This window comes from Acinonyx jubatus, chromosome D1 (assembly GCF_027475565.1).
Source record: "Acinonyx jubatus isolate Ajub_Pintada_27869175 chromosome D1, VMU_Ajub_asm_v1.0, whole genome shotgun sequence".
Lineage (NCBI taxonomy): Eukaryota > Metazoa > Chordata > Mammalia > Carnivora > Felidae > Acinonyx > Acinonyx jubatus.
The window spans coordinates 6616020-6635340 of NC_069390.1; the positions used below are offsets into that span (position 1 = coordinate 6616020).

Here is a 19321-nt window from a genome sequence, read left to right on the forward strand (position 1 = left end):
GGCACCACCCCCTCTAGTCTCTTGTCCTAATAAGGACATCTAGGGCATCCCGTGGCTAGGGGCGGGCGGGAGCGCGTCTCCAGGGTAACTTCGAAGTCTCTCTCCCCCTCCTTGTTGCTCTTGGAAACTCTCCGAGGCTTGAGAAAAGTGGAGCCAGCCTCCTTTTCTGGCAGGGTCGTCTACGGGGCTGGGGGTCGAGCGGCAGCCTCCACCTGGGGCTCGAGGCAACTCGGCTGGTGGGTGGTGCAGCAGGATGTCTCTGACTACAATCCCCGGCATGCCCTGCGAGGGGCCCCCACTCCCGGTCGGGAAGACCGGACTTGCAACCCTTCATTTACATCCTTTATTCCAGTGATGGGATCCATGCCCCCAGTTCCCTTGTTTGCGACTCTTTATGTGTTTCTGTAGAGCTTATGGCCATTGTCATTGTTCGAGGCCAACGAAAACTCCCGTACCCTCATCCGTTTTGTTTGAAACATAGGCCCACACAAAGCTGTGTCTTAATTCTCCCGGGTATTAAGTTAGACGTAAGCCTGGCTATCAACTCGAGAACGAGAGTCAAGTCTGGTTTAATATCTATTTCCCCTTTTCACTGTGTCTAGCACAAAATCTTTGAATTGAATTGATCGCACAAAACCGTGCCCTTCTCCCTTTATTGTTCCGTGAATTTGTCAGACATCTTTTAAAAAAAAGGACAAAGCTCTATTTTCAAAGACTTCCTTGTAGCCTTTCCCTGGTGGGTTTTTTTTTTTCTTGTTCTAATTTAATCGAAGTTGCAGATAGCCTTTTCTCACTATGCAAGTGGCTTTGCACATGAAGGGTGCTCAAAAATTTTTTTATTGAATTGAAGACGCCTTACACTTTCTATTCTCCTTGCTCTAGGACTGGATTCCAGGTCAATGAATAAGTTGCTTCAATTCAGAAAGGCAAAATATTAACTCAAAATTTTCAGACCAGAAAGTGCCAAGATGGATCTTAGGAAACAGTTTCGCTGCGGATAAAGAGCGGCGAGGTCGACGACTCATTTTCGGGTCCCATTACCTAGAGCCGGGGCCCTTTGCTCAGCTGAGCGTTTCCTGGAAAATTGGGCCAATGGGCGCGCTCTCCGTGCCATGGCCCCGCCCCTCTTGGCTGCCTCGGACTACGTTTCCCAGCATGCAATGTGGCGCTGGGAGGCCTGCTGGCGAAAAAGACTCCGTTACCCAGCGAGCCCGAGAACGGCGCAGGACCCTTGGACTTCACTTCCCGTCGGCCCGTGGGGAGGGCGCCGGAAGCCCGCCCCGCCCCTCATTGTGCGGCTCATACTAAACGGAAGGGGCCGGGAGAGGCCGCGTTCAGTCGGATCCCGGCAGCAGCTGCAGCGGCTCTCGTCTTTTCTGACTCTCCTTGCTATCTCCCTTTCGCTTCCGGAAACATGGTGAGCAGCAGGCCATGGCGACTGAGGGGTGGTGGCTGCGAGTCGGTCTGCGCGCGGGGGAGGGAAAGGGGGAGCGACGTCGGCACCCCCTCCCCCAGCGCCCCGGGCGGGATGAGGGTCTCGGACTGAGGGGCGGGCGGCGTTGGGACGCGCGTGCGCGCCCGCGGGCGCTGGGGAGGGCTGCCTCGGACGACGCTCGCGCGCCCCCTGGACTCCCTTCCCCTCCCCCACCGCGCTGGTGCGCTCGCGCGGACACCGACTGTGGGGGAGGGGTCCGTGGCGCGCGCGCGCCCGCCCCTCGCGGAGCAGCCGGGGACGCGCGCCGAGGCAAGTCGGTTCACGGGGGCGCGCGTTCGATAGGAGCATGCGGCTGCGGAACTCGGCCCGGGGGGCGGCGAAGGAAAAGCGCGCGAGCGGTCTTGGCGCGCGCACCCCACCCAAGGGCTGTTCCTGTCTCCGCGTCACCCTCCCTCGACTGGCGGGTCTGTCTCGAGAGCAGGTGGCAAGGATGTCTGCACCCAGGAGGGGCGGGGGCGTTGGGCCAATGGAGATGCGAGGGCGTCGGGGTCCAGGCACTGGCGATTGGAATTAGGGGCCTGCACCGCGCGACACGGAGCCGCGGGTTTGCACCGCGGAGATCACTGTTCTGATCGGTAGCGAGGGAGCCCACAAAGCGATCAGGGTTGTGTGCTCCTCCGTACATCCGGCAAAGGCTGGAACGGCGCAGTCGGCCGGCGCGTGCGCATACGCTCAGGCCCCTCCGCTGGGCCCGAAGCCCTGGACCAGCGGGGCCTTCGGCTCTCCCGGATGGGGCCTGAGGGTGGAGCCGAGTTTGGGGAAGTGACCCAGGCGGGCACCGCCCGGAAACCACCCCGCCCGCCCCATGTTCGGCCCCAGGGCTACGAGAACTGAAGGTTGTGTAACTTGCCCAAGGCTCCAGCCGGCAGCGGACGGGGCTGATAACGCCGGTCGGTAAAAGCGATTCCTTGGGGTTGAGGCCCTGGGGGTGCTACTGCCTCCGGGCACAGCTTTCTCTCCCGGACTGGCCGGGCCCTGGCGAGCACTGTTCTCCGCCTACTCCGGAAGCGGCGGAGTCACGTGGCCGGCTTCTGCAGTTCCGGGAGTGGGGGGCACAGCTGATTTCACTGTGGGCGGTAGACCCTCTCTTGTTGAGGGTGTCCCCCGGGATGGCCCAAAGTAGACGTTTAAGAAACTTTCGGGGTCCGTGGGCACTTGGGTTTGGTCTGCTAACTTCTATCAGCGATCTTGGGGTCCTGCATTTTTCCGGGAGGACAGGGAGGTTATGGGGTAGGGCCTTAATTAGGGATTGTGATTTCTGCTTTGGTTGAAGAAGACCTCGGCAAGAAAGAGGATGGTTTGTGTAACAACTGCATTGAGTAGTTCTGAAAGACTTAGCGAGGGTTGTTGAACTCATTGGTGTCTCACCTACCATTGTGGTTCTGTTTGCAGAAGAGATGGCTATCTATGACTTGAGTACCTGGGTCCCCTTTCCCTATGTGTGAAGTTTTGAGTCAGCACTTTTATCCAGGAACTGAGATTGAGTACTTTAAGAAACGAGTCAGTAGCTTGTGGGTTCTTTTAATTCTGGGCTCACATCAAAGCCAAGGTTCTGGTCTTCACAGGTCTGCAGTTTCTAGGCTGTAAGATGTTCGGTGGGGGAGGATGATGTTGAATTCGATGATTAGAGGTCTCTTCTGTGATTGCCATTCTGGGGTTGTGTCCTGTCTAGTTCTTGGACAGTGGCTTGGGTGGGAAAATGGTGACATTTATCTTGGGAAGGGGATTGATGAGCTCTTGGGGCTGAGGACCATATTTGTTGGCATCTATACAGATCTGCTAAGATTGCAAAGAAGGGACTTTACAGGGAGTCCCAGAAATCTTTCGTTTGTAAAGTATATGTGGCTCATTCTCCAGGCCTCTGGTGTGGCAGTCTCTGATGGTGTCATCAAAGTGTTCAATGACATGAAGGTTCGTAAGTCCTCAACACCAGAGGAGGTGAAGAAGCGCAAGAAGGCGGTACTCTTCTGCCTGAGTGAGGACAAGAAGAACATCATCCTGGAGGAGGGCAAGGAGATCCTGGTGGGTGATGTGGGCCAGACTGTAGACGACCCCTACGCCACCTTTGTCAAGATGCTGCCAGACAAGGACTGCCGCTATGCCCTCTATGATGCCACCTATGAGACCAAGGAGAGCAAGAAGGAGGACCTGGTGTTTATCTTCTGGTGAGACCCTCATGCAGGCACTCCCTCCTGTCACCTGCCCCAGCCCTGCCCCACTCTTCCGTCTCAGTATTGAACTTCTGTGGCTCCTGGTTAACCCAGAGGTGTGTGTTTGGGGGGAGGGTGTTGGAACGAAACACTGGTCAGAGAGGAACTTGATAAAAGCTTGAAAGCTGAGGACCAGTTCAGGGGGTTCTTGAGGTCCTCTCCGACTTGAGGGCACTTGCTAGACTCCAAGAGGGAATTTTGTCGCATGTTCTCTGACTCTGTTTCCCTCCAGGGCACCTGAATGTGCACCCCTCAAGAGCAAAATGATTTATGCCAGCTCCAAGGACGCCATCAAGAAGAAGCTGACGGGTAAGGGCTCGCATTGGTGCCATGTGCCTCTTCACTCAGGCTTCGGCTGCAGGTGGGGGGTGAATGGCATGGTATACAAGATACCTCCCCCTCCTCTCCCCTGCCTGCTGGAACGTAACCTTGTCCCTACCATCTGTTCTGATTGGCTCCTTCCCAGCCCCGACTTCCCCTCCCCCAGTGCATCCTGCTCACAGATGCTCTCCTTCTTCCTCACAGGGATCAAGCATGAATTACAAGCAAACTGCTACGAGGAGGTCAAGGACCGCTGCACCCTGGCCGAGAAACTGGGGGGCAGCGCCGTCATCTCCCTGGAGGGCAAGCCTTTGTGAGCCCCCTCCAGCCCCCTGCCTGGAGCATCTGGCAGCCCCAGACCTGCCCGTGGGGGTTGCAGGCTGCCCCCTTCCTGCCAGACCGGAGGGGCTGGGGGGATCCCAGCAGGGGGAGGGCAATCCCTTCGCCCCAGTTGCCAAACAGCCCCCTCACCCCCTGGACCTTCCTCCTCCCTCCATCCCTGACGGTTCTGGCGTTCCCAAACTGCTTTTGATCTTCTGATTCCTCTTGGGTTGAAGCAGACCAAGTTCCCCCCAGGCACCCCAGTTTGGGGGGGGCCTGTATTTTTTTTAACGATGCCCCAATTCCCCACCTGTTCCTCCTTTTCCCATGCTGCCAACTTCTAACCGCAATAGTGACTCTGTGCTTGTCTGTTTAGTTCTGTGTATAAATGGAATGTTGTGGAGATGACCCCTCCTCGCGCCGCTGGTTCCCCTCCCTTTTGCCCCTGGTCTTCGCCACTCATGGAGGCAGGACCAGTAAGGGACCTTCAATTAAAAAAAAAAACAAACACACACACGACAATAAAAAGGCTCACTAATGGGATGTTTGTTTTAGGGTTGGGGCCCCAGGGACCTTGTCGGGGGGGGGGGGGGGTGCTGAGATAATGAGCAGCATCTCTTTCCTATACCAGAGCTCCACCCACCCCCTCCTTACTTGGCCCCAGCAACTGGCAGAGCCTCCCTCTGACACTCCTAGGTGGTGCCACAGCTGGTGCCAAACTGGCTGTTGAGGTGGCTGAGCCAGGGCGCACCTGCTGCCAGTCACAGGAGTCCCTTGAGCAGAAGGGGCTTCGTGCTTGAGCTCTTAAGCCCATAGCATTTGTACAGGTGGGTCCCTGGTCGCTGAGACCCATTCCCTGACTCCCTGCTCAGTCCTGCCTAATGGAGGCTATGAGCTTGCAAGTTACAAATTGCCTCTTGAGCTGTTTAGTCTGTCTGTGAGGTTTTCTTCAGTTTTTCTCTACCTTCTTTCATGGATGGCTGATTCATCTGTGAGGGCTGGGTGCAGTGGCTGCTGTGAGTCAGAAGCCAAGTTAAGCCTTTGGCCTCCTGCAGATGTGACTGAAGTCCAGGGTGGGGCCAAGCCAGGTAGAGTCCAGGACTTCAGACCCAAGTGTCTTGGGTCCCACCTCCCTGTGTTTAATCAAGAGGGTGTTGGCTGTGGCCCTGAGCCTTCTGCCAATATTGCTGCTGTCTCTCCAACCTGTACTTTGGGTTTTCACCTGCCTAGGAGGTAAAAGTATCCTAGAAGTTGTACCCTAAGGGTGTGGATGCAGGATTATAGTTCCCCACTCCCAGTCACCTGAACTGGAGGGAAAAAAGCCTCGGTGTTAAAGCTGGTCCCTTAGTTCCTTGGAGCTTGCCAGTATCCAAGAGGGAAGCAGGAAGGAGTAGTTAACTTTGAGGATACTGGGGGGTTACCCAGGGTCTGGTCTCCATAGTACCCTGGTGAATCTGGGCCCTGGAGCTGTGGGAAGTGAGGACAAACAGGCCTCCTTGTAGCAAGAACCAAGTTCTTTATTTGTGAACAGGATGGGGACAAATGAACTCTGGGGGTGGGATGGGGGACAAGGTGTGGGAGCTGCCCTTTGGTCCCCAGGAGAGGAGGGAGGTCCAGGACCCAGGCCTCCCCAAAGCTGGGGTTCTGCTTACCTGTGACCAAGGATGGTACTCATGCTGCCCTATCTTCCTTTTGTAGGACCTGACACCTTTGGGTGGGAGTAGGGCTTGGGCTTGCCCTTACCCTGGGAGGTCATGGGGCCTGGCTAGTGGCTGCTGTGGGGGTAGCATCTTGTGGGGGGTGGGGGCTCTTGCCACTAAAAGTCCCCAGAGCAGGCTGTGGCTGCTCTAAGGCTCCCCCTTGAGCGCGACAAGGGTGTTCCGGAGAAGGAGGGTGCTGGCCTGCATAGGAGAGAGGTCCTTGATGCCCCCCGACCCCCTGCCACCCTGCTCCCTGCTTCAGGGTGCTCCTCTTCCCACACCTCCTGTCCCTTCCATCCTTGCATTCTTATTCTCAGCAATAACGGCCACCATTTGTTGAGGGCTTACTGCTGATGGTGATAAGGGAAGGGGTCCTGATGCAAGAGGAAACCTGGCCCTGAACCTCAACTGGGGCTGCTCAAGGTCCACCTCCCTCTTGACACATACTTGCAAGCATTTGGTAAGAATCTAGAGGTCTGGGAGTGGAGGGACAGCAAGACGGCACGGAGGCTGGAGGGCTCACCTTAGCGTGTTTGAGCTCCAGCTCTGCCAACTCGATGAGGTTCTTACGGAAGGAGGACACACGGCGGGACTTGAAATCCATGAGCTCTGGGGAGGAGGGGGGAGAAGTGGGGACCCTGGCAGGGTAGGCTGCCCAGTGGCAGGGGTTGCGGAGCCATGGGGTTTACCCTGCTTGGCTGAGTCAGAGAGGCGTTCGAAGCGTCGGCAGCACAGTTGCTGGTTGCTCTCCGCGGTCCGCACCTCCCGGTTCCTAGTACGTGCCTTGTCCAGTGCCTTGTTGGCGTTCTCGTAGTCGGCCAGTGCCCGCAGCCGCCGGTACAGCAGGTCCTGGGGTGAGCAGGGGCACGGGATCACTGGTGCCCACGGCCTCGCCTGCTTGCCCTCCCCTGTTGCTCCTGCTGTTCTCCAGCCCTGAAGTTTGCTCCGGGGCCACGTCTCACCTTGGCCGCCTGTGAGTCTCGCATGTAGTATCTCAGCATGTCTGACAGCTTGAGGTCCTCGTCAGAGGCCACTCGGCCTTCCAGCTTCTGAATCAGGAAGTTTGGAGGCTGGGGAGGGAGCTTACAGAGGGGCAGCTAAGGGCTGGGGTACTGCTGCTCATCTTAATATCAGAGAGTCACTGGATAACCACTCTAGGTCAAACCCTGATATTCAGGGGAGCAGGCCAAGGAAAACCACTAAAGAGTGGCATCTCATCTGGATCTTGGGAAGGAATTAGACAACAGCCAAAGGCGCTGCAGGATGTGTTCATGAGTTTAGTGGGGGCACTTGGACAGTGGTGGTTGGATCCTGAAAGGCCTAAAATGCAAGCTAAGAACTTCGGGCTTTGTATTTGGGGCAGTTTCTGGAAGCTGCGTGGTCACTGAAGGGCCTTGAGCAGGGAAGAGAGGTGATCCAACACATTTTAGAAAGACTGGCACGCTGCAGTGACTCTTGGAGAAGAGGAAGTGTGTGTCTGGGGCAGGATGTTGGCGATGCAGTGCAGCCTGCTAGAGGCATGTGGCACATCCTTGTAAATGCCTTGGTAACCCTGGTGCCCACCCCCTCCCCTAACACCACACATATGCACTGGAGGCTGGATCCCTGTCCCCACTCCCCCTCAATAGGGTTTAACTCATGGTGAGTCCAGGGTACCGCTGGGTCCAAGTCATCACTGAACATTCCAAAATGACCCTGGAGCTTTCTCCATTTTCAGGACTCTTTTGTCCCCTGCAAAGGATCATTGGGTGCCCTTCCAATACAGGAAGCAGTACTCACCCTTAGTCGTTCAAAGAGTTCTGCCAATTTGAAGAAGCTCCTAGGAGGCAGTGGGGAAGAGTTAGGGCAGAGATCTTGAGGGGGTGTTGCTTAAAGCCTCCCACCTTAAAGCCTCCCTTAGCACTCGCACCCCCCACCCCGCCCTTGGGGAAATCTCCCTCACTTCTCCCAAATCCCAGCAGGAAGGAACTTCTGCACCTCCCACCTACAGCCCATAGTAGGTTTCCACAGTGACCCCTAGTGGGTAGACACAGTATTACAGGCATAGAGAGAGGGCAGGAGGGGTGAGAGGGAGTCCTCACGTCTTTAGCTGGTTGACTTCCTGTGTTCCCAGACTGCTCAGTGCAGCAGAGATAGGGATATAATCATCTGCCAGGCCTGTTGGGGAACAACCCTCCATCAGAGTCCCTTGGTCTGCACATCAAGCCCCAACCCTGGTGTTTGTGGTCATAGTGAGACCCGGGGCATTTCCTGCTCTTTTCTCCCTGCAGGGAGTAGGAATGCCGGGGAGAGGGGGCGGAGAACCCAGAATCCCTTGGGCCCTGCATACACTTGTGGGACTGCATGACACGGTCTGCCCGCAGGCAGGCATCCCGGATCCGGGTGTGGTACTCCAGCAGGAAGGTCCTCTCATGCTCAAAGAAGTCATCCACCTCCTAAGGGAGCCAGACAGGAGCCCCTTATACTGAGTCAGCAGGAGCACGGCACCCATGGACATGCAAGGGTAGCACAATCTCCTTCTAGGCCATGCTCCCACCAGTGGTTTCCCTCCCACAGCCACCCTAGGCCTCAATCTTTGCTGTGGACTTGAGGGCCTGGGTGGAATCTGCAGAGGGCCCCCACGGGTCACCTTGAGCCCTGACATGCTGGTGATGAGGGCTTCATCTGCAGACTTCACAATATTCCTCAGAAATCCCCCAAGGAGCTCCTTCCTGTTCTTTCCTCGGACACTGAGCTGAAGCACACATGGGGAGAGTGTGATGTTGGGGAGGGCATTTGCACTTCCCACCCCAGGCACATGCCACTTGTGGAGCTGATGAGACAGAGGCTTGAGCCCACCTAGCATCGTGCCCCCTGCCCCCGAGGGTGACCCCAGTGCTCTGGCCCAGCTCACATCCTGGCCATATTCCAAAAAGACAAAGAAGTTGTGGTCTCGACGCAGGGTGGGGTGGGCCGCCAGGCGTTGCAGAAAGACCTCATGCATTGCAACTGTCTTCTTGAAGATTGCCAGGTACTCCCTGCAGAAAATGGCAGGAAGCTCAAGGCCCTGCGAGGCTCTGCTGGGTCTCCTGCCCCTCAGAAGCCCTGGGGTCAGAGGTCAGGGTCTCCATCCACAAGTGATGAAATCCTAGGACTCTCAGGAAGGGGGTGGGCCTGGGGCTCCGTCATAGACAAGGAAAGGCCGTGACACTCACGCTTCCAGCTCCTGCTTCATTTTGGCAAACTCTTCCCGCGTGATGGAGCTGTCCCCCTCGCCCAACTTCTGCAGCTTTTCTCTCGAAGCCTCAAAGTCTGGTCTTGGAGGGGCTGGGGGGATCTGCTCAAGGGAGGGACAGAGCTGGGAGGTTCTCTCATTGCTGAGAAGGCCATCCCCAGCACGGGAAAGTGTGGCCCGGTCTATCCCCATCACAACCTGCCCCTCACAACCCCAGCCCGCCCTGCCCCTCCTCACAATGAGGCCGGCGTACTCCTCATTTTCCACGTAGGCATCGTGGAGCCAGATGAACTCCTCGTGCTGCCGCACAACTGAGAATTCCGTTTGGGCGAAGTGAGGGAGGCAGCTCTGGAAGCCGAGAAGCCTGTCTGAGGTGTCTCTCCTCCCCTCCCAAACCCTGCACCCATCAAGCATCCTGGGCACCCACTTTTGGGCTTCCCCAATCCCACATCCCAGGTGAGGCCCAAGGTGGGCCTTGGTGGCTTAGCCGTCCATGATGTCACTCGGGATGATGGACGGGGGGAGGGTTAGGACTTGGGGCCAGAGGCAAACGGCCAGCTGGAGACTAGACAAGATGCTTGCTTTCTCAGAGGGGCAGGGGGCAGGGGCCAGGTTGAGGAACAGGGCCCGAAGTCTCTGTCAGCATCTGCCCACCACCCCCTGGGGCAAGCAAAGGCTGGGGGCAGCAGGTTCCTCAGGCAGGCATCCGAACTGCCCTCTTGCTCCCCTGGCAGCCTCACCTTGGTTTGAACAGTGAATTTCACCTTGTCCCGCTCACTCACTGCATCAGAGATCTCCACCTGTAAGGAGCTGTCTCCCTGCGGGTCCACTGATATGGAGGAGGGCTGCCGGGGAGGGGAGGTTTCGGACATGACTGACCGCAGCCCCTTACCCACATCCTCACCTCCGACTTCAGGTCCTCCTGCAAAGCCCACCTCAGCAGCACTGCTTCTCCAATGCCCCGGGGTCACCAGCTACCCCTAGAGGGATCCTGATAAGTCACTGCTCGGGGCCTTACAATTACTACAACCCTTTCCCACACTTCCAACCTCAGAAGCAGCCAGAGTGCTCCCCATTTCATAGATACGGAAGCAGACCACCAGAGAGGTGAAATAACTTTTCTGAAATCACACAGCGGCCAAGTGGCGGGACCAGATGTGAACCCAGTGTCTCAATTCCAGACCCCCAAATCCTTTCTTAGCTACCAGCTTACCTCTTCCCCAGCTGGTTACTTCAGGTACCCTTTCATCAGGGCCTAAAGAGAGTTAGACAAGATGTTCTCGCCCCCTTTTGAGGGGTTCCTGAGACCATTCACCGCTTTTAGTCCCAAGAGGCATTGACTTGTGGGCAAAGCGGGTGCATTTCTCTAAGGGAAAAGATCCGCGAGGCATGAAACTACGAGTTCATTCTTGCACTGAGCTTTTCAACACACATTTATTGAACACCTACTATGTCTACACCACTGTGCCAAGTGAAGGGGAAGAGGCCATTCTACCTTCAAGAATTGCTCGCCAGTATATACATATACGTATACGTATACGTATACGTATACGTATACGTATACGTATACGTATACGTATACGTGTGTGTGTGTGTATGTATATATATATATATATATATATATATATATATATATATGTATATATATAAACTGGCACCTTCCCACCTCTCACATCCAGGGGGTCTCACTCTCTCCTCTCCCAGGCTTTGGCACATATTTGGCACATACTATGGACGACTGACTTTTACCACCCTAGATTATTTTGCCCTGGCCTTAAACTTCACGTAAATGAAGTAGACACCATTGTTTCCATGTTCCTTCATGACATCCATCTAGGTTGTTGAGTGCAGTAGTAATTCTTTCACTGCTGTGTAGTATTCCATATGAATATATCAGAGTTTACGTATCTATGCTCCTTGAGTATAGATACTCAAGGCTCTCCTTGAGTATAGATACTCTCCTGTGAGTAAGGCTTCCATGAACAGTCTTGCGTATGTCTTTTGAGGAACCTAAGTACTCATTTCTGCTGGGTATGAGAATTGTTTGGTCACAGGGTAGGCGTGTGTTTATTAAATGCTATCACAGATACTGCCAGTTTTTCAAGGTGATCATGCAAATTTATACTCCTGCCAGCACTGTTTGGAAGTTCCAGTCGCACAACACCCCTGCCAATACTTAGAGTTGTTAGTCCTTTTTATATTAGCTATACTGGTGGAGGTATGATAATCGTGCATTGTGGTTTTAACCTGTATTTCCTGATGAGGAATGATGATGAACATCATTTTATGTACCTATTGGCCATTTGGACATCTTTTGTCAAGTGCCCATTCAAGTCTTTTGCTTCATCCCTACCCTCTTCTTTTAAAAATCAGATTGTCTTTTTTTAATTATTAATTTGTAGGAACTCTTTATATACTCTGGACACAAGCCCTTTGTCAGTTATATGTGTTGTCAATATGTGTTGTCAATAGTATATCTCCTATTCTTTGGTTTCCTTTTTGCTCTCTTAATGGCTTATAATTCTACGAGCTCCAATATGTCAGTCTTTTCTTTTATGATTAAGGGTTTTTGTGTACTCTTGAAGAGACTTTTGCCTACCCCCATGTCATAAAGATAAAGATATTCTCCAATTTTTTTTCTTCTAGAAATTAATAGTTTTAGCTTTTAAATTTATGTCTGTGATCCACTTTCAATTCATTTTGTATACAGTGTAAGGTATGGGTTGTGACTCATTTTTGCCATATAAATAGCCAGCCATTTTAGCACTATTTGTTTAAAAAAAGATTATTTTGGGGCGCCTGGGTGGCTCAGTCGGTTAAGCGTCCGACTTCGGCTCAGGTCATGATCTCACGGTCCGTGAGTTCGAGCCCCGCGTCAGGCTCTGTGCTGACAGCTCAGAGCCTGGAGCCCGTTTCCAATTCTGTGTCTCCCTCTCTCTCTGCCCCTCCCCTGTTCATGCTCTGTCTCTCTCTGTCTCAAAAATAAATAAACGTCAAAAAAAATTTTTTAAACATAAAAAAAGATTTTTTTAAGTTTATTTAAGTAATCTCTACACCCAACATGGGGCTTGGACTCATGACCTTGAGATCAAGAGCCGCATGCCCTTCTGGTTGTGCCAGTCAGGCGGCCTAAAAAGACTATCTTTTGATTGATTTGCTTTGGTGCACATCTTGGTAGAAAATAAATGGACTTCATAAATGTTGTCAGCTCTGTACTCTACATGTCTGTACTTCTGATATCATACTGTCTTGATGATTGTAATTGACAGACAAACTTGAAATCAAATAGAATTTACTTTGTTCATTTTCAAAATCATTTTGGCGATTATAGGTCTTTGCATTTATGTATAAATTGTAGAACCAGCTTTGTTAATTTCCACCCAAAAAATCTGCTGGGATTTTGATTGAGATTAAATTGAATCTATAGATCAATTTGGGAAGGATATACATTTTTACAATGTTGATTCTTCCAATCCATCAACATGAAATAGCCTTCCAATTATTTAGGTCTTCTTTAATTTTTCTCAGTAATGTTTTGGAGTGTTCTCTGTAAAGGTTTTGCACATCTTTTGTTAGATTCATTCCTAGGTATTTTATGATTTATTATTTTTTTACATTTTAAAATATTTATTGGTTTTTGAGAGACAGTAACACAGAGCATGAGCAGGGGAGGGGCAGAGAGAAGGAGACACAGGATCTGAGGCAGGTTCCAGGCTCTGAGCTGTCAGCACAGAGCCCGACGCGGGACTTGAACTCACAAACCGTGAGATCATGACCTGAGCCAAAGTTGGAGGCTTAACTGACTGATCCACCCAGGTGCCCCATGATTTTTTATTATTGTTGCTATTTTAAATGCGGTTTTTAAAAATTTCATTTCCTAATTATTTGTTGCTAGTATGTAGAAACACACAATTGATTTTTATATACTTTGTGTCCAAAAACCTTTTGCTAAATTTACATTCTACTTTAGTAGCTTGTAGATTATTTTGGATTTCGTCCCTATACAAGCCTACGATATAAAATAATGATAGTTTTAGTTTTTCCTTTCCAACCTTTATACCTTTTCTTTCTTTTTCTTGCCTTATTGCACTTGCTAGGACCTCTAGTACAACGCAGAAGTGGTGACCTGGTGAAAAAGGAAATCCTTGGCTTGTTTCTGATCTCAGAGGGAATGCATTCAAAATGTAAGCCTGAAGATGTTTTCAGATGCCCTATCAGATCAGCGAGACTCCCTTCTATGCCTAGTTTGGTAAGAGTGTTGATTTTTATCAATGCTTCCTCCCTTTACTGAGATATCATACGGGTTCTCCTGTTAGTCTGTGTATGTGCTTAATTTCACTGATTAATTTTCAATTATTAAGCCACCCTGCATTCCTGGAATAAAGCCTTCATCATGAAGTATTATGTTTTTATATATGGCTTATTCAACTTGATAATATTTTGTGATTTTTCCATTTATGTTCACAAGAGATGTTAACCTATATTTTTCCTTTCTTTTAATGATGTCAACAGGTATTTGTGTGTGTGTGTGGTAAAATACACATAACACAGAAGATTCATTTTGACCATTTTTAAGCAGTTTATTGGTATTAAGTATATTCACAGTGTTGTGCAACCATCACCACCACCCGCCTCCTCTTGACAGGTTTTTGTATCAAGGTTATGTTATTCTTCTAAAATAAGTTGGAATTGTGCCTTCTATTTCTGCTTTTCGAATAATTTATATAAGAATGGTATTAGTTTTTCTTTAATGTTTCAAAAGAATTCACATGTGAAACGATATGAGCTTAGAGAGGTAGTTTTGAACACTTTCAAATGATAGATTTACTTCCTATAATAGATATAGGACTATTCAGATTTTAATGTTTATTATTTTTGAAGGAGAGAGAGAGAGAGAATGCAAGTGGAGGAGGGGCAGAGAGCAAGAAGGGACACAGAATCTGAAACAGGCTCCAGGCTCTGAGTTGTCAGCACAGAGCCCAACACGGGGCTCAAACTCAGGAATGAGTGAGATCATGACCTGAGCCAAAATCAGATGCTTAACTGACTAAGCCACCCAGGTACCCCAGGGACTATTCAGACTTTCTAATTTTGGTTTCAGGTTTGGTTGCACTTTTCAAGTAGTTTGTCCATTTTGTTTGAATTCTCTCATTTGTTGGCATAAACTTGTTATTAAAAACTCTATCTTTTTAATGTCTGAAACATCTCTATCAATGTGCACTTTATCACTCCTGGTTTTGGTAATTAATATTTTCTCTGTCCCTTCCTCTCAGTCTCCCTCTTGCTCTGTCTCTATCAGTCTTGCTGCAAGTTTATCAATTTTTTTAGTTTATTTATTTATTTATTTATTTTGAGAGAGAGAGACGGGGGAGAGAGAGATTGTGGGATTCTATCTCACGTTTGAATCTCATGAACCATTAGATCATGACCTGAACCAAAATCAAGAGTCAAACGCTTAACCGACTGAGCCACCCAGGCACCCCAGAAGTTTATCATTAAAAAAAAAGTTTAGGGGGCGCCTGGGTGGCTCAGTCGGTTGGGCGTCCGACTTCAGCTCAGGTCATGATCTCGCGGTCCGTGAGTTCGAGCCCCGCGTCGGGCTCTGGGCTGATGGCTCAGAGCCTGGAGCCTGCTTCCGATTCTGTGTCTCCCTCTCTCTCTGCCCCTTCCCCATTCGTGCTCTGTCTCTCTCTGTCTCAAAAATAAATAAACGTTTAAAAAAAAAAGTTTAGGGGCGCCTGGGTGGCTTGGTCGGCTAAGTGTCCGACTTCTGCTCAGGTCATGATCTCGCGGTCCGTGAGTTCAAGCCCCGCGTCGGGCTCTGTGCTGACAGCTCAGAGCCTGGAGCCTGCTTCAGATTCTGTGTCTCCCTCTCTCTCTGACCCTCCCCCGTTCATGCTCTCTCTCTGTCTCAAAAATAAATAAGCGTTAAAAAAATTAAAAAAAAAATTTTATTTATTTATTGTGTGTGTGAGAGAGAGAGCATGAGGAGGGAAGGGGCAGAGAGAGAGAGGGAGAGAGAGAGAATCCCAAGTAGGCTCTGCATTGTCAGTGTGGAGCCTGAGGTGGGGTTTGAACTCACACTCTATGAGAGTGGGACTTGAGCCGAAACCAAGAATTGGACACTTAACGGACTGACCCACCCAGGCGCTCCTGGAAGTGTATCAATTTATATCAGTATTTTCAAAAAACTATTTTTGGCATTATTGAGTTTCTATATTTGTATATTTATCATCTATTAGTTGATTTCTGCTCTTTATTATTTCCTTCCTTTTTCTTTCTTGGGGTTTCAATTGCTCTTCTCTTTCTAGTTTCTTGAGATTGAAATTTAGGTCATTGACTTTTCAACCTTTATTCTTTTCTAACATATGCATTTGGCGGTATAAATTTCCCTCTGGATACTGCTTTAGCTATATCTCATGAGTTTTGATATATCATATTTTCAAGACAATTTCTTAAAAAACTAATGTTAATTATAATTTCTTCTTTGACCTGTGAATTATTTAGAAGCATGATGCTTACTTTCCAAATATTTTGGAATCTTTTTGATTCTTTAATCCTACTGGGACAGAGATATCATTCTGTATGATTTCAATGTTTCAAACCTTGTTGATACTTGCTTTATAGCCAAACATATAATGTATTTTGGTAAATGTTTCAAGTGCACTTGAGAAGAATTGTTTTCTGCAGTTGTTGGGTACAGAGCTATACATAAATCAGTTAGATCAAGTAGATTAATCATGGTATTTTAAAGCCTCAAATCCTTACATTTTTTTTTTTTTTGGTTTTTTGTTCTAACACTTGAGAGAGTTGTGTTAAACCTATAATTGTAATTGTGGGTTTGTCTATTTCTCCTCTTAATTCAATAATCTTTTACTTTGCATATTTTGAAATGATGTTATTAGTTGCATATAAATTTAGGACTGTTTTATCTTCCTGTTGACTCCTTAATCATTATAAAATGTCCCTCTTTATCTCTAGTAATACTTTTTGTCTTAGAATCTACTTTGTCTGAAATTAATACAGCCATGCCAGCATTCTTTTGGTTAGCATTCTTTTTGTATCCTTATAAAGTATGTCTTTTTTAACTGAGTATAGTTGTCTTTAAAAAGTCCAGTCTGGAGTGGCTGGGTAGCTCAGTTGGTTGAGCATCTGATTCGTGATATCAGCTCAGGTCATGATCACAGGGTCTTGGGATCAAGCCCCGCATTGGGCTCTGTAATGAACGTGGAGCCTGCTTGGGATTCATTCTCTCTCTCTCTCTCTCTCTCTCTCTCTCTCTCTCTCTCCCCCACTCATGCTCTCTCTGTATATAAATAAATAAAAATTTTAAATGTTTATTATTTTGAGAGAGACAGACAGACAGAATGTGAGTGGGGGAGGGACAGAGAGAAAGGGAAATATAGAATCCAAAGCAGGCTCCAGCCACAGGGCCAGATGTGGGGCTCAAACCCATGGACCATGAGATCATGACTTTGGCTGAAGTTGGCTGCTTAACTGACTGAGCCATCTAGGCACCCCAATAAATAAATAAACGAATAAAAAAATAAATATCCAATCTGAAAAAAATCCAATCTGAATTTTTTTATTTTAATGTTTATTTATTTTTGAAGGAGAGAGAGAGAGAGAGAGAGAGAGAGAGAGCGCATGAGTGGGAGGAGGGAGCTGAGAGAGAGACAGAAGGCGGGAGGGGCAAGAGAGAGGGAGAGAGAGAATCCCAAGCAGGCTCTGCGCTGTCAGCATAGAGCCCAATGTGGGGCTTGATCCCACAATACTGAAATCATGACCTGAGCTGAAATCAAGTCAGACGCTTAACCCACTGAGACATCCAGGTGCCTCTGATTTTTTTTTTAAAGTAACCTACGGCACCTGCGTGGCTCAGTCGGTCAAATTTCCACCTTGGGCTCAGGTCATGATCTCACAGTTCGTGGGCTCAAGCCCTGCATTGCGCTCTGTGCTGACAGCTCAGAGCCTGGAACCTGCTTCAGATCCTGTATCTCCCTCTCTCTCTCTGCCCCTCCCCTGCTCTCTCTCTCTCAAAAATAAATAAACATAAAGTAACCTTACACCCAAGGTAGGGTGCAAACTCACAACCCCGAGATCAAGAGTCACATGCTCTACCGATTAAGCCAGCCAGGCACCCCCTGAATATGTCTTTAATGGAGTGTTTGGTCTATTCATAATTATTGTAATTACTGATATAGGCTACTAACTTGCTATCTTGCCTTTTGGGTGGTTTTTTTTTGGGGGGGGGCTCATCTATTTTTGTTCCTTTATCCTTTCTTTCTTGCCTTCTGTTAGATTAGTCAAGTATTTTTGCATTATTTCATTTTATCTTCTATTATATTTTTAATTACATCTTCATTTAGTATTCTTTTCATCTCTGTTTAAAGGAGAACCTTAGAGAAGGCAATGCTTACTCTAGAGGACATGATCTAATAGAGGACATTCAGAGAGTCTGGCACTTACAAAGTTTGAGGATGCACCCATCAGTTTGATAGCCCAGTACACATCCCATATAATAACAGTTATAACAATAACGATAACAATAGCTAACACTTATACTTGAGCTTCCTATATGCCAGGCACTGATCTAAGCGTCTTACATATATTAATTAATTTAACCATGAATACGAATATAGATAAACACTGAAACACATATTTTCTCCTCCATATTTTGTCTCTCTCAGGCCTTCTCACCTCTACGAACTCCACTTGAACCCCACTCCTCACTTTCTGGCTTCTACAACATCCCCAGGGCAGGCTCCTTTTGTGTCCAACCGCGATCCCCCCAACACACACAATCTGGCTCAGTGGTACAATGGGCCCCTAAGTCTCCTGTATCCCCCCTGCTGCCTTAGTATCTCTGTTCTAACCTGTACTGTTTGGTAACTGCTTGAGGGAGAGGGGACTTCAGGGATGGACCACAGCTACTCCATCCTTGTCCTCAGCCACAGCCCACCATGCACATACCTCCAACTCTCAAAAGTGTGCACCCCCGTGAGCCCAGGGATGCTCAACAACTATTTGTTGAACGAAATCAAGAGAAAAGGGTGAAGAATTCATGATCTTATGTTACATGAACACGAATACACAAGTGAAGCCATTAGTGTTGAAACAGATTCCTTCCTGGGCAAAGAAGTGTACTCCATTCCCTTCTCAATCCCTAACATCCCTCCTTCCTCTCCTTCCCGGGTAAGCCAGAACCTGGGGAGGGAGGAGAGGAGTGGCAGTGCCGGTCCCTTTTCACCTGGCAGGGCAAAGGTAAACCCTGCCTCCTTTGGCCCCATGCAGGTGCCACAGACTCGCCCCACCCCCTTGCTCAGGTCTCTCCTCTAGCTCACGCGTGCGCGCGAACACACGCACACACGCCCCACTCCCTGATTGGGCATCATTGGGTATCATGGAGTGAGGTGGAGGTTGGGAGGGGATTTGCGTTTTCCTTTACCTTGTTCTCCTTCCCAGCCTCCTGACGCCCTTCCATCACCCTCCTTCGTGGCTGCAGCACACAACTATTCCGGGGCTGGCCACTGTCCGCGCGCTCCCGCAGCTTCGTCCCCGATAACTCGCCGGTTGCACGGGACTCGATCAGCTGACGGAGACACGTTCCCCTCCCTGCCCGGAGTCACCTGGAGTCAGGCGTGCTTCCCACCCGTTCCCTAGCAGCCGCGCCTTTTGATTGGGTGTCAGGTTCACCGTGAGCGACATCATTGGCTGCAACGCCTGCCGTTCCTGTGCTTGGCCCCAGCTTTTAAGGGGGCAGCGCGGGACCGAGAGGGCCGGGAATCGGCGACGGCGTGGGGGCCGGGGTCGGGGGTTCTGGGGTTGCAGAGGCCTCGTGCCACGTCAGCCCCCGCCCCCAGGCTGGCAGTGAGCCGCGCGCCGCAGCTCCGGGCCGCGGCGCCAACGGCCTCGTGCGATCTGCGCGTGCGCACTAGCTCAGTCGCGCGCCCTCCAGGCGGTGGGCAAGGCGGCGGGCTAGTGGGCAAGGGTGGTAGGGTGGCAGGGTGGGAGGGGGGGGGGGGCTGGGTGGGAGGGTGGGGGAGGGCTGGGGGAGGGA

At 50.2% G+C, this 19321-nt stretch overlaps 2 protein-coding genes across 11 annotated transcripts; one reads left to right on the forward strand and one right to left on the reverse strand.

Annotated features, from left to right (window-relative positions):
• Window positions 1–1258: 1258 nt before the first annotated feature.
• CFL1 (cofilin 1) lies at window positions 1259–4875 on the forward strand. Its single transcript, XM_027045593.2, has 4 exons — window positions 1259–1417; window positions 3353–3660; window positions 3938–4014; window positions 4231–4875. The coding sequence occupies exons 1-4, from the start codon at window positions 1415–1417 to the stop codon at window positions 4341–4343; spliced, it is 501 nt and encodes a 166-aa protein (XP_026901394.1). The 5' UTR covers window positions 1259–1414; the 3' UTR covers window positions 4344–4875.
• On the reverse strand, window positions 4735–19163 carry SNX32 (sorting nexin 32). 10 transcript variants are annotated; one of them, XM_053202915.1, is made up of 13 exons: window positions 18710–19153; window positions 10002–10106; window positions 9499–9609; window positions 9242–9363; window positions 8941–9064; window positions 8677–8781; window positions 8377–8482; window positions 8129–8204; window positions 7827–7866; window positions 7010–7096; window positions 6737–6896; window positions 6571–6656; window positions 4735–5480 (listed from the first exon to the last, which is right to left on the reverse strand). In XM_053202915.1, the coding sequence occupies exons 1-13, from the start codon at window positions 18743–18745 to the stop codon at window positions 5451–5453; spliced, it is 1188 nt and encodes a 395-aa protein (XP_053058890.1). In that variant the 5' UTR covers window positions 18746–19153; the 3' UTR covers window positions 4735–5450. The 10 variants fall into 10 exon arrangements, with proteins under 10 accessions (XP_053058890.1, XP_053058884.1, XP_053058883.1 ...); XM_053202912.1 differs by lacking the exon at window positions 4735–5480 and adding an exon at window positions 5677–5814 and having other exon boundaries at window positions 18710–19157; XM_027045576.2 differs by lacking the exon at window positions 4735–5480 and adding an exon at window positions 5844–6248 and having other exon boundaries at window positions 18710–19150.
• Window positions 19164–19321: the final 158 nt, after the last annotated feature.

What these genes read in the sequence shown, in the direction of transcription:
- CFL1 (XM_027045593.2), top strand. An exon ending in GACCTGGTGTTTATCTTCTG is followed by an intron (nt 3,661 to 3,937) that starts GTGAGACCCTCA and finishes GTTTCCCTCCAG; the next exon opens with GGCACCTGAATGTGCACCCC. An exon ending in CATCAAGAAGAAGCTGACGG is followed by an intron (nt 4,015 to 4,230) that starts GTAAGGGCTCGC and finishes TCTTCCTCACAG; the next exon opens with GGATCAAGCATGAATTACAA.
- SNX32 (XM_053202907.1), bottom strand. Translation starts at nt 18,745, where the DNA reads ATGGAAGGGCGTCAGGAGGCTGGGAAGGAGAACAAG. An exon ending in ATGAAGCAGGAGCTGGAAGC is followed by an intron (nt 9,065 to 9,241) that starts GTGAGTGTCACG and finishes CATTTTCTGCAG; the next exon opens with GGAGTACCTGGCAATCTTCA. An exon ending in TTTTGGAATATGGCCAGGAT is followed by an intron (nt 8,782 to 8,940) that starts GTGAGCTGGGCC and finishes TGTGTGCTTCAG; the next exon opens with CTCAGTGTCCGAGGAAAGAA.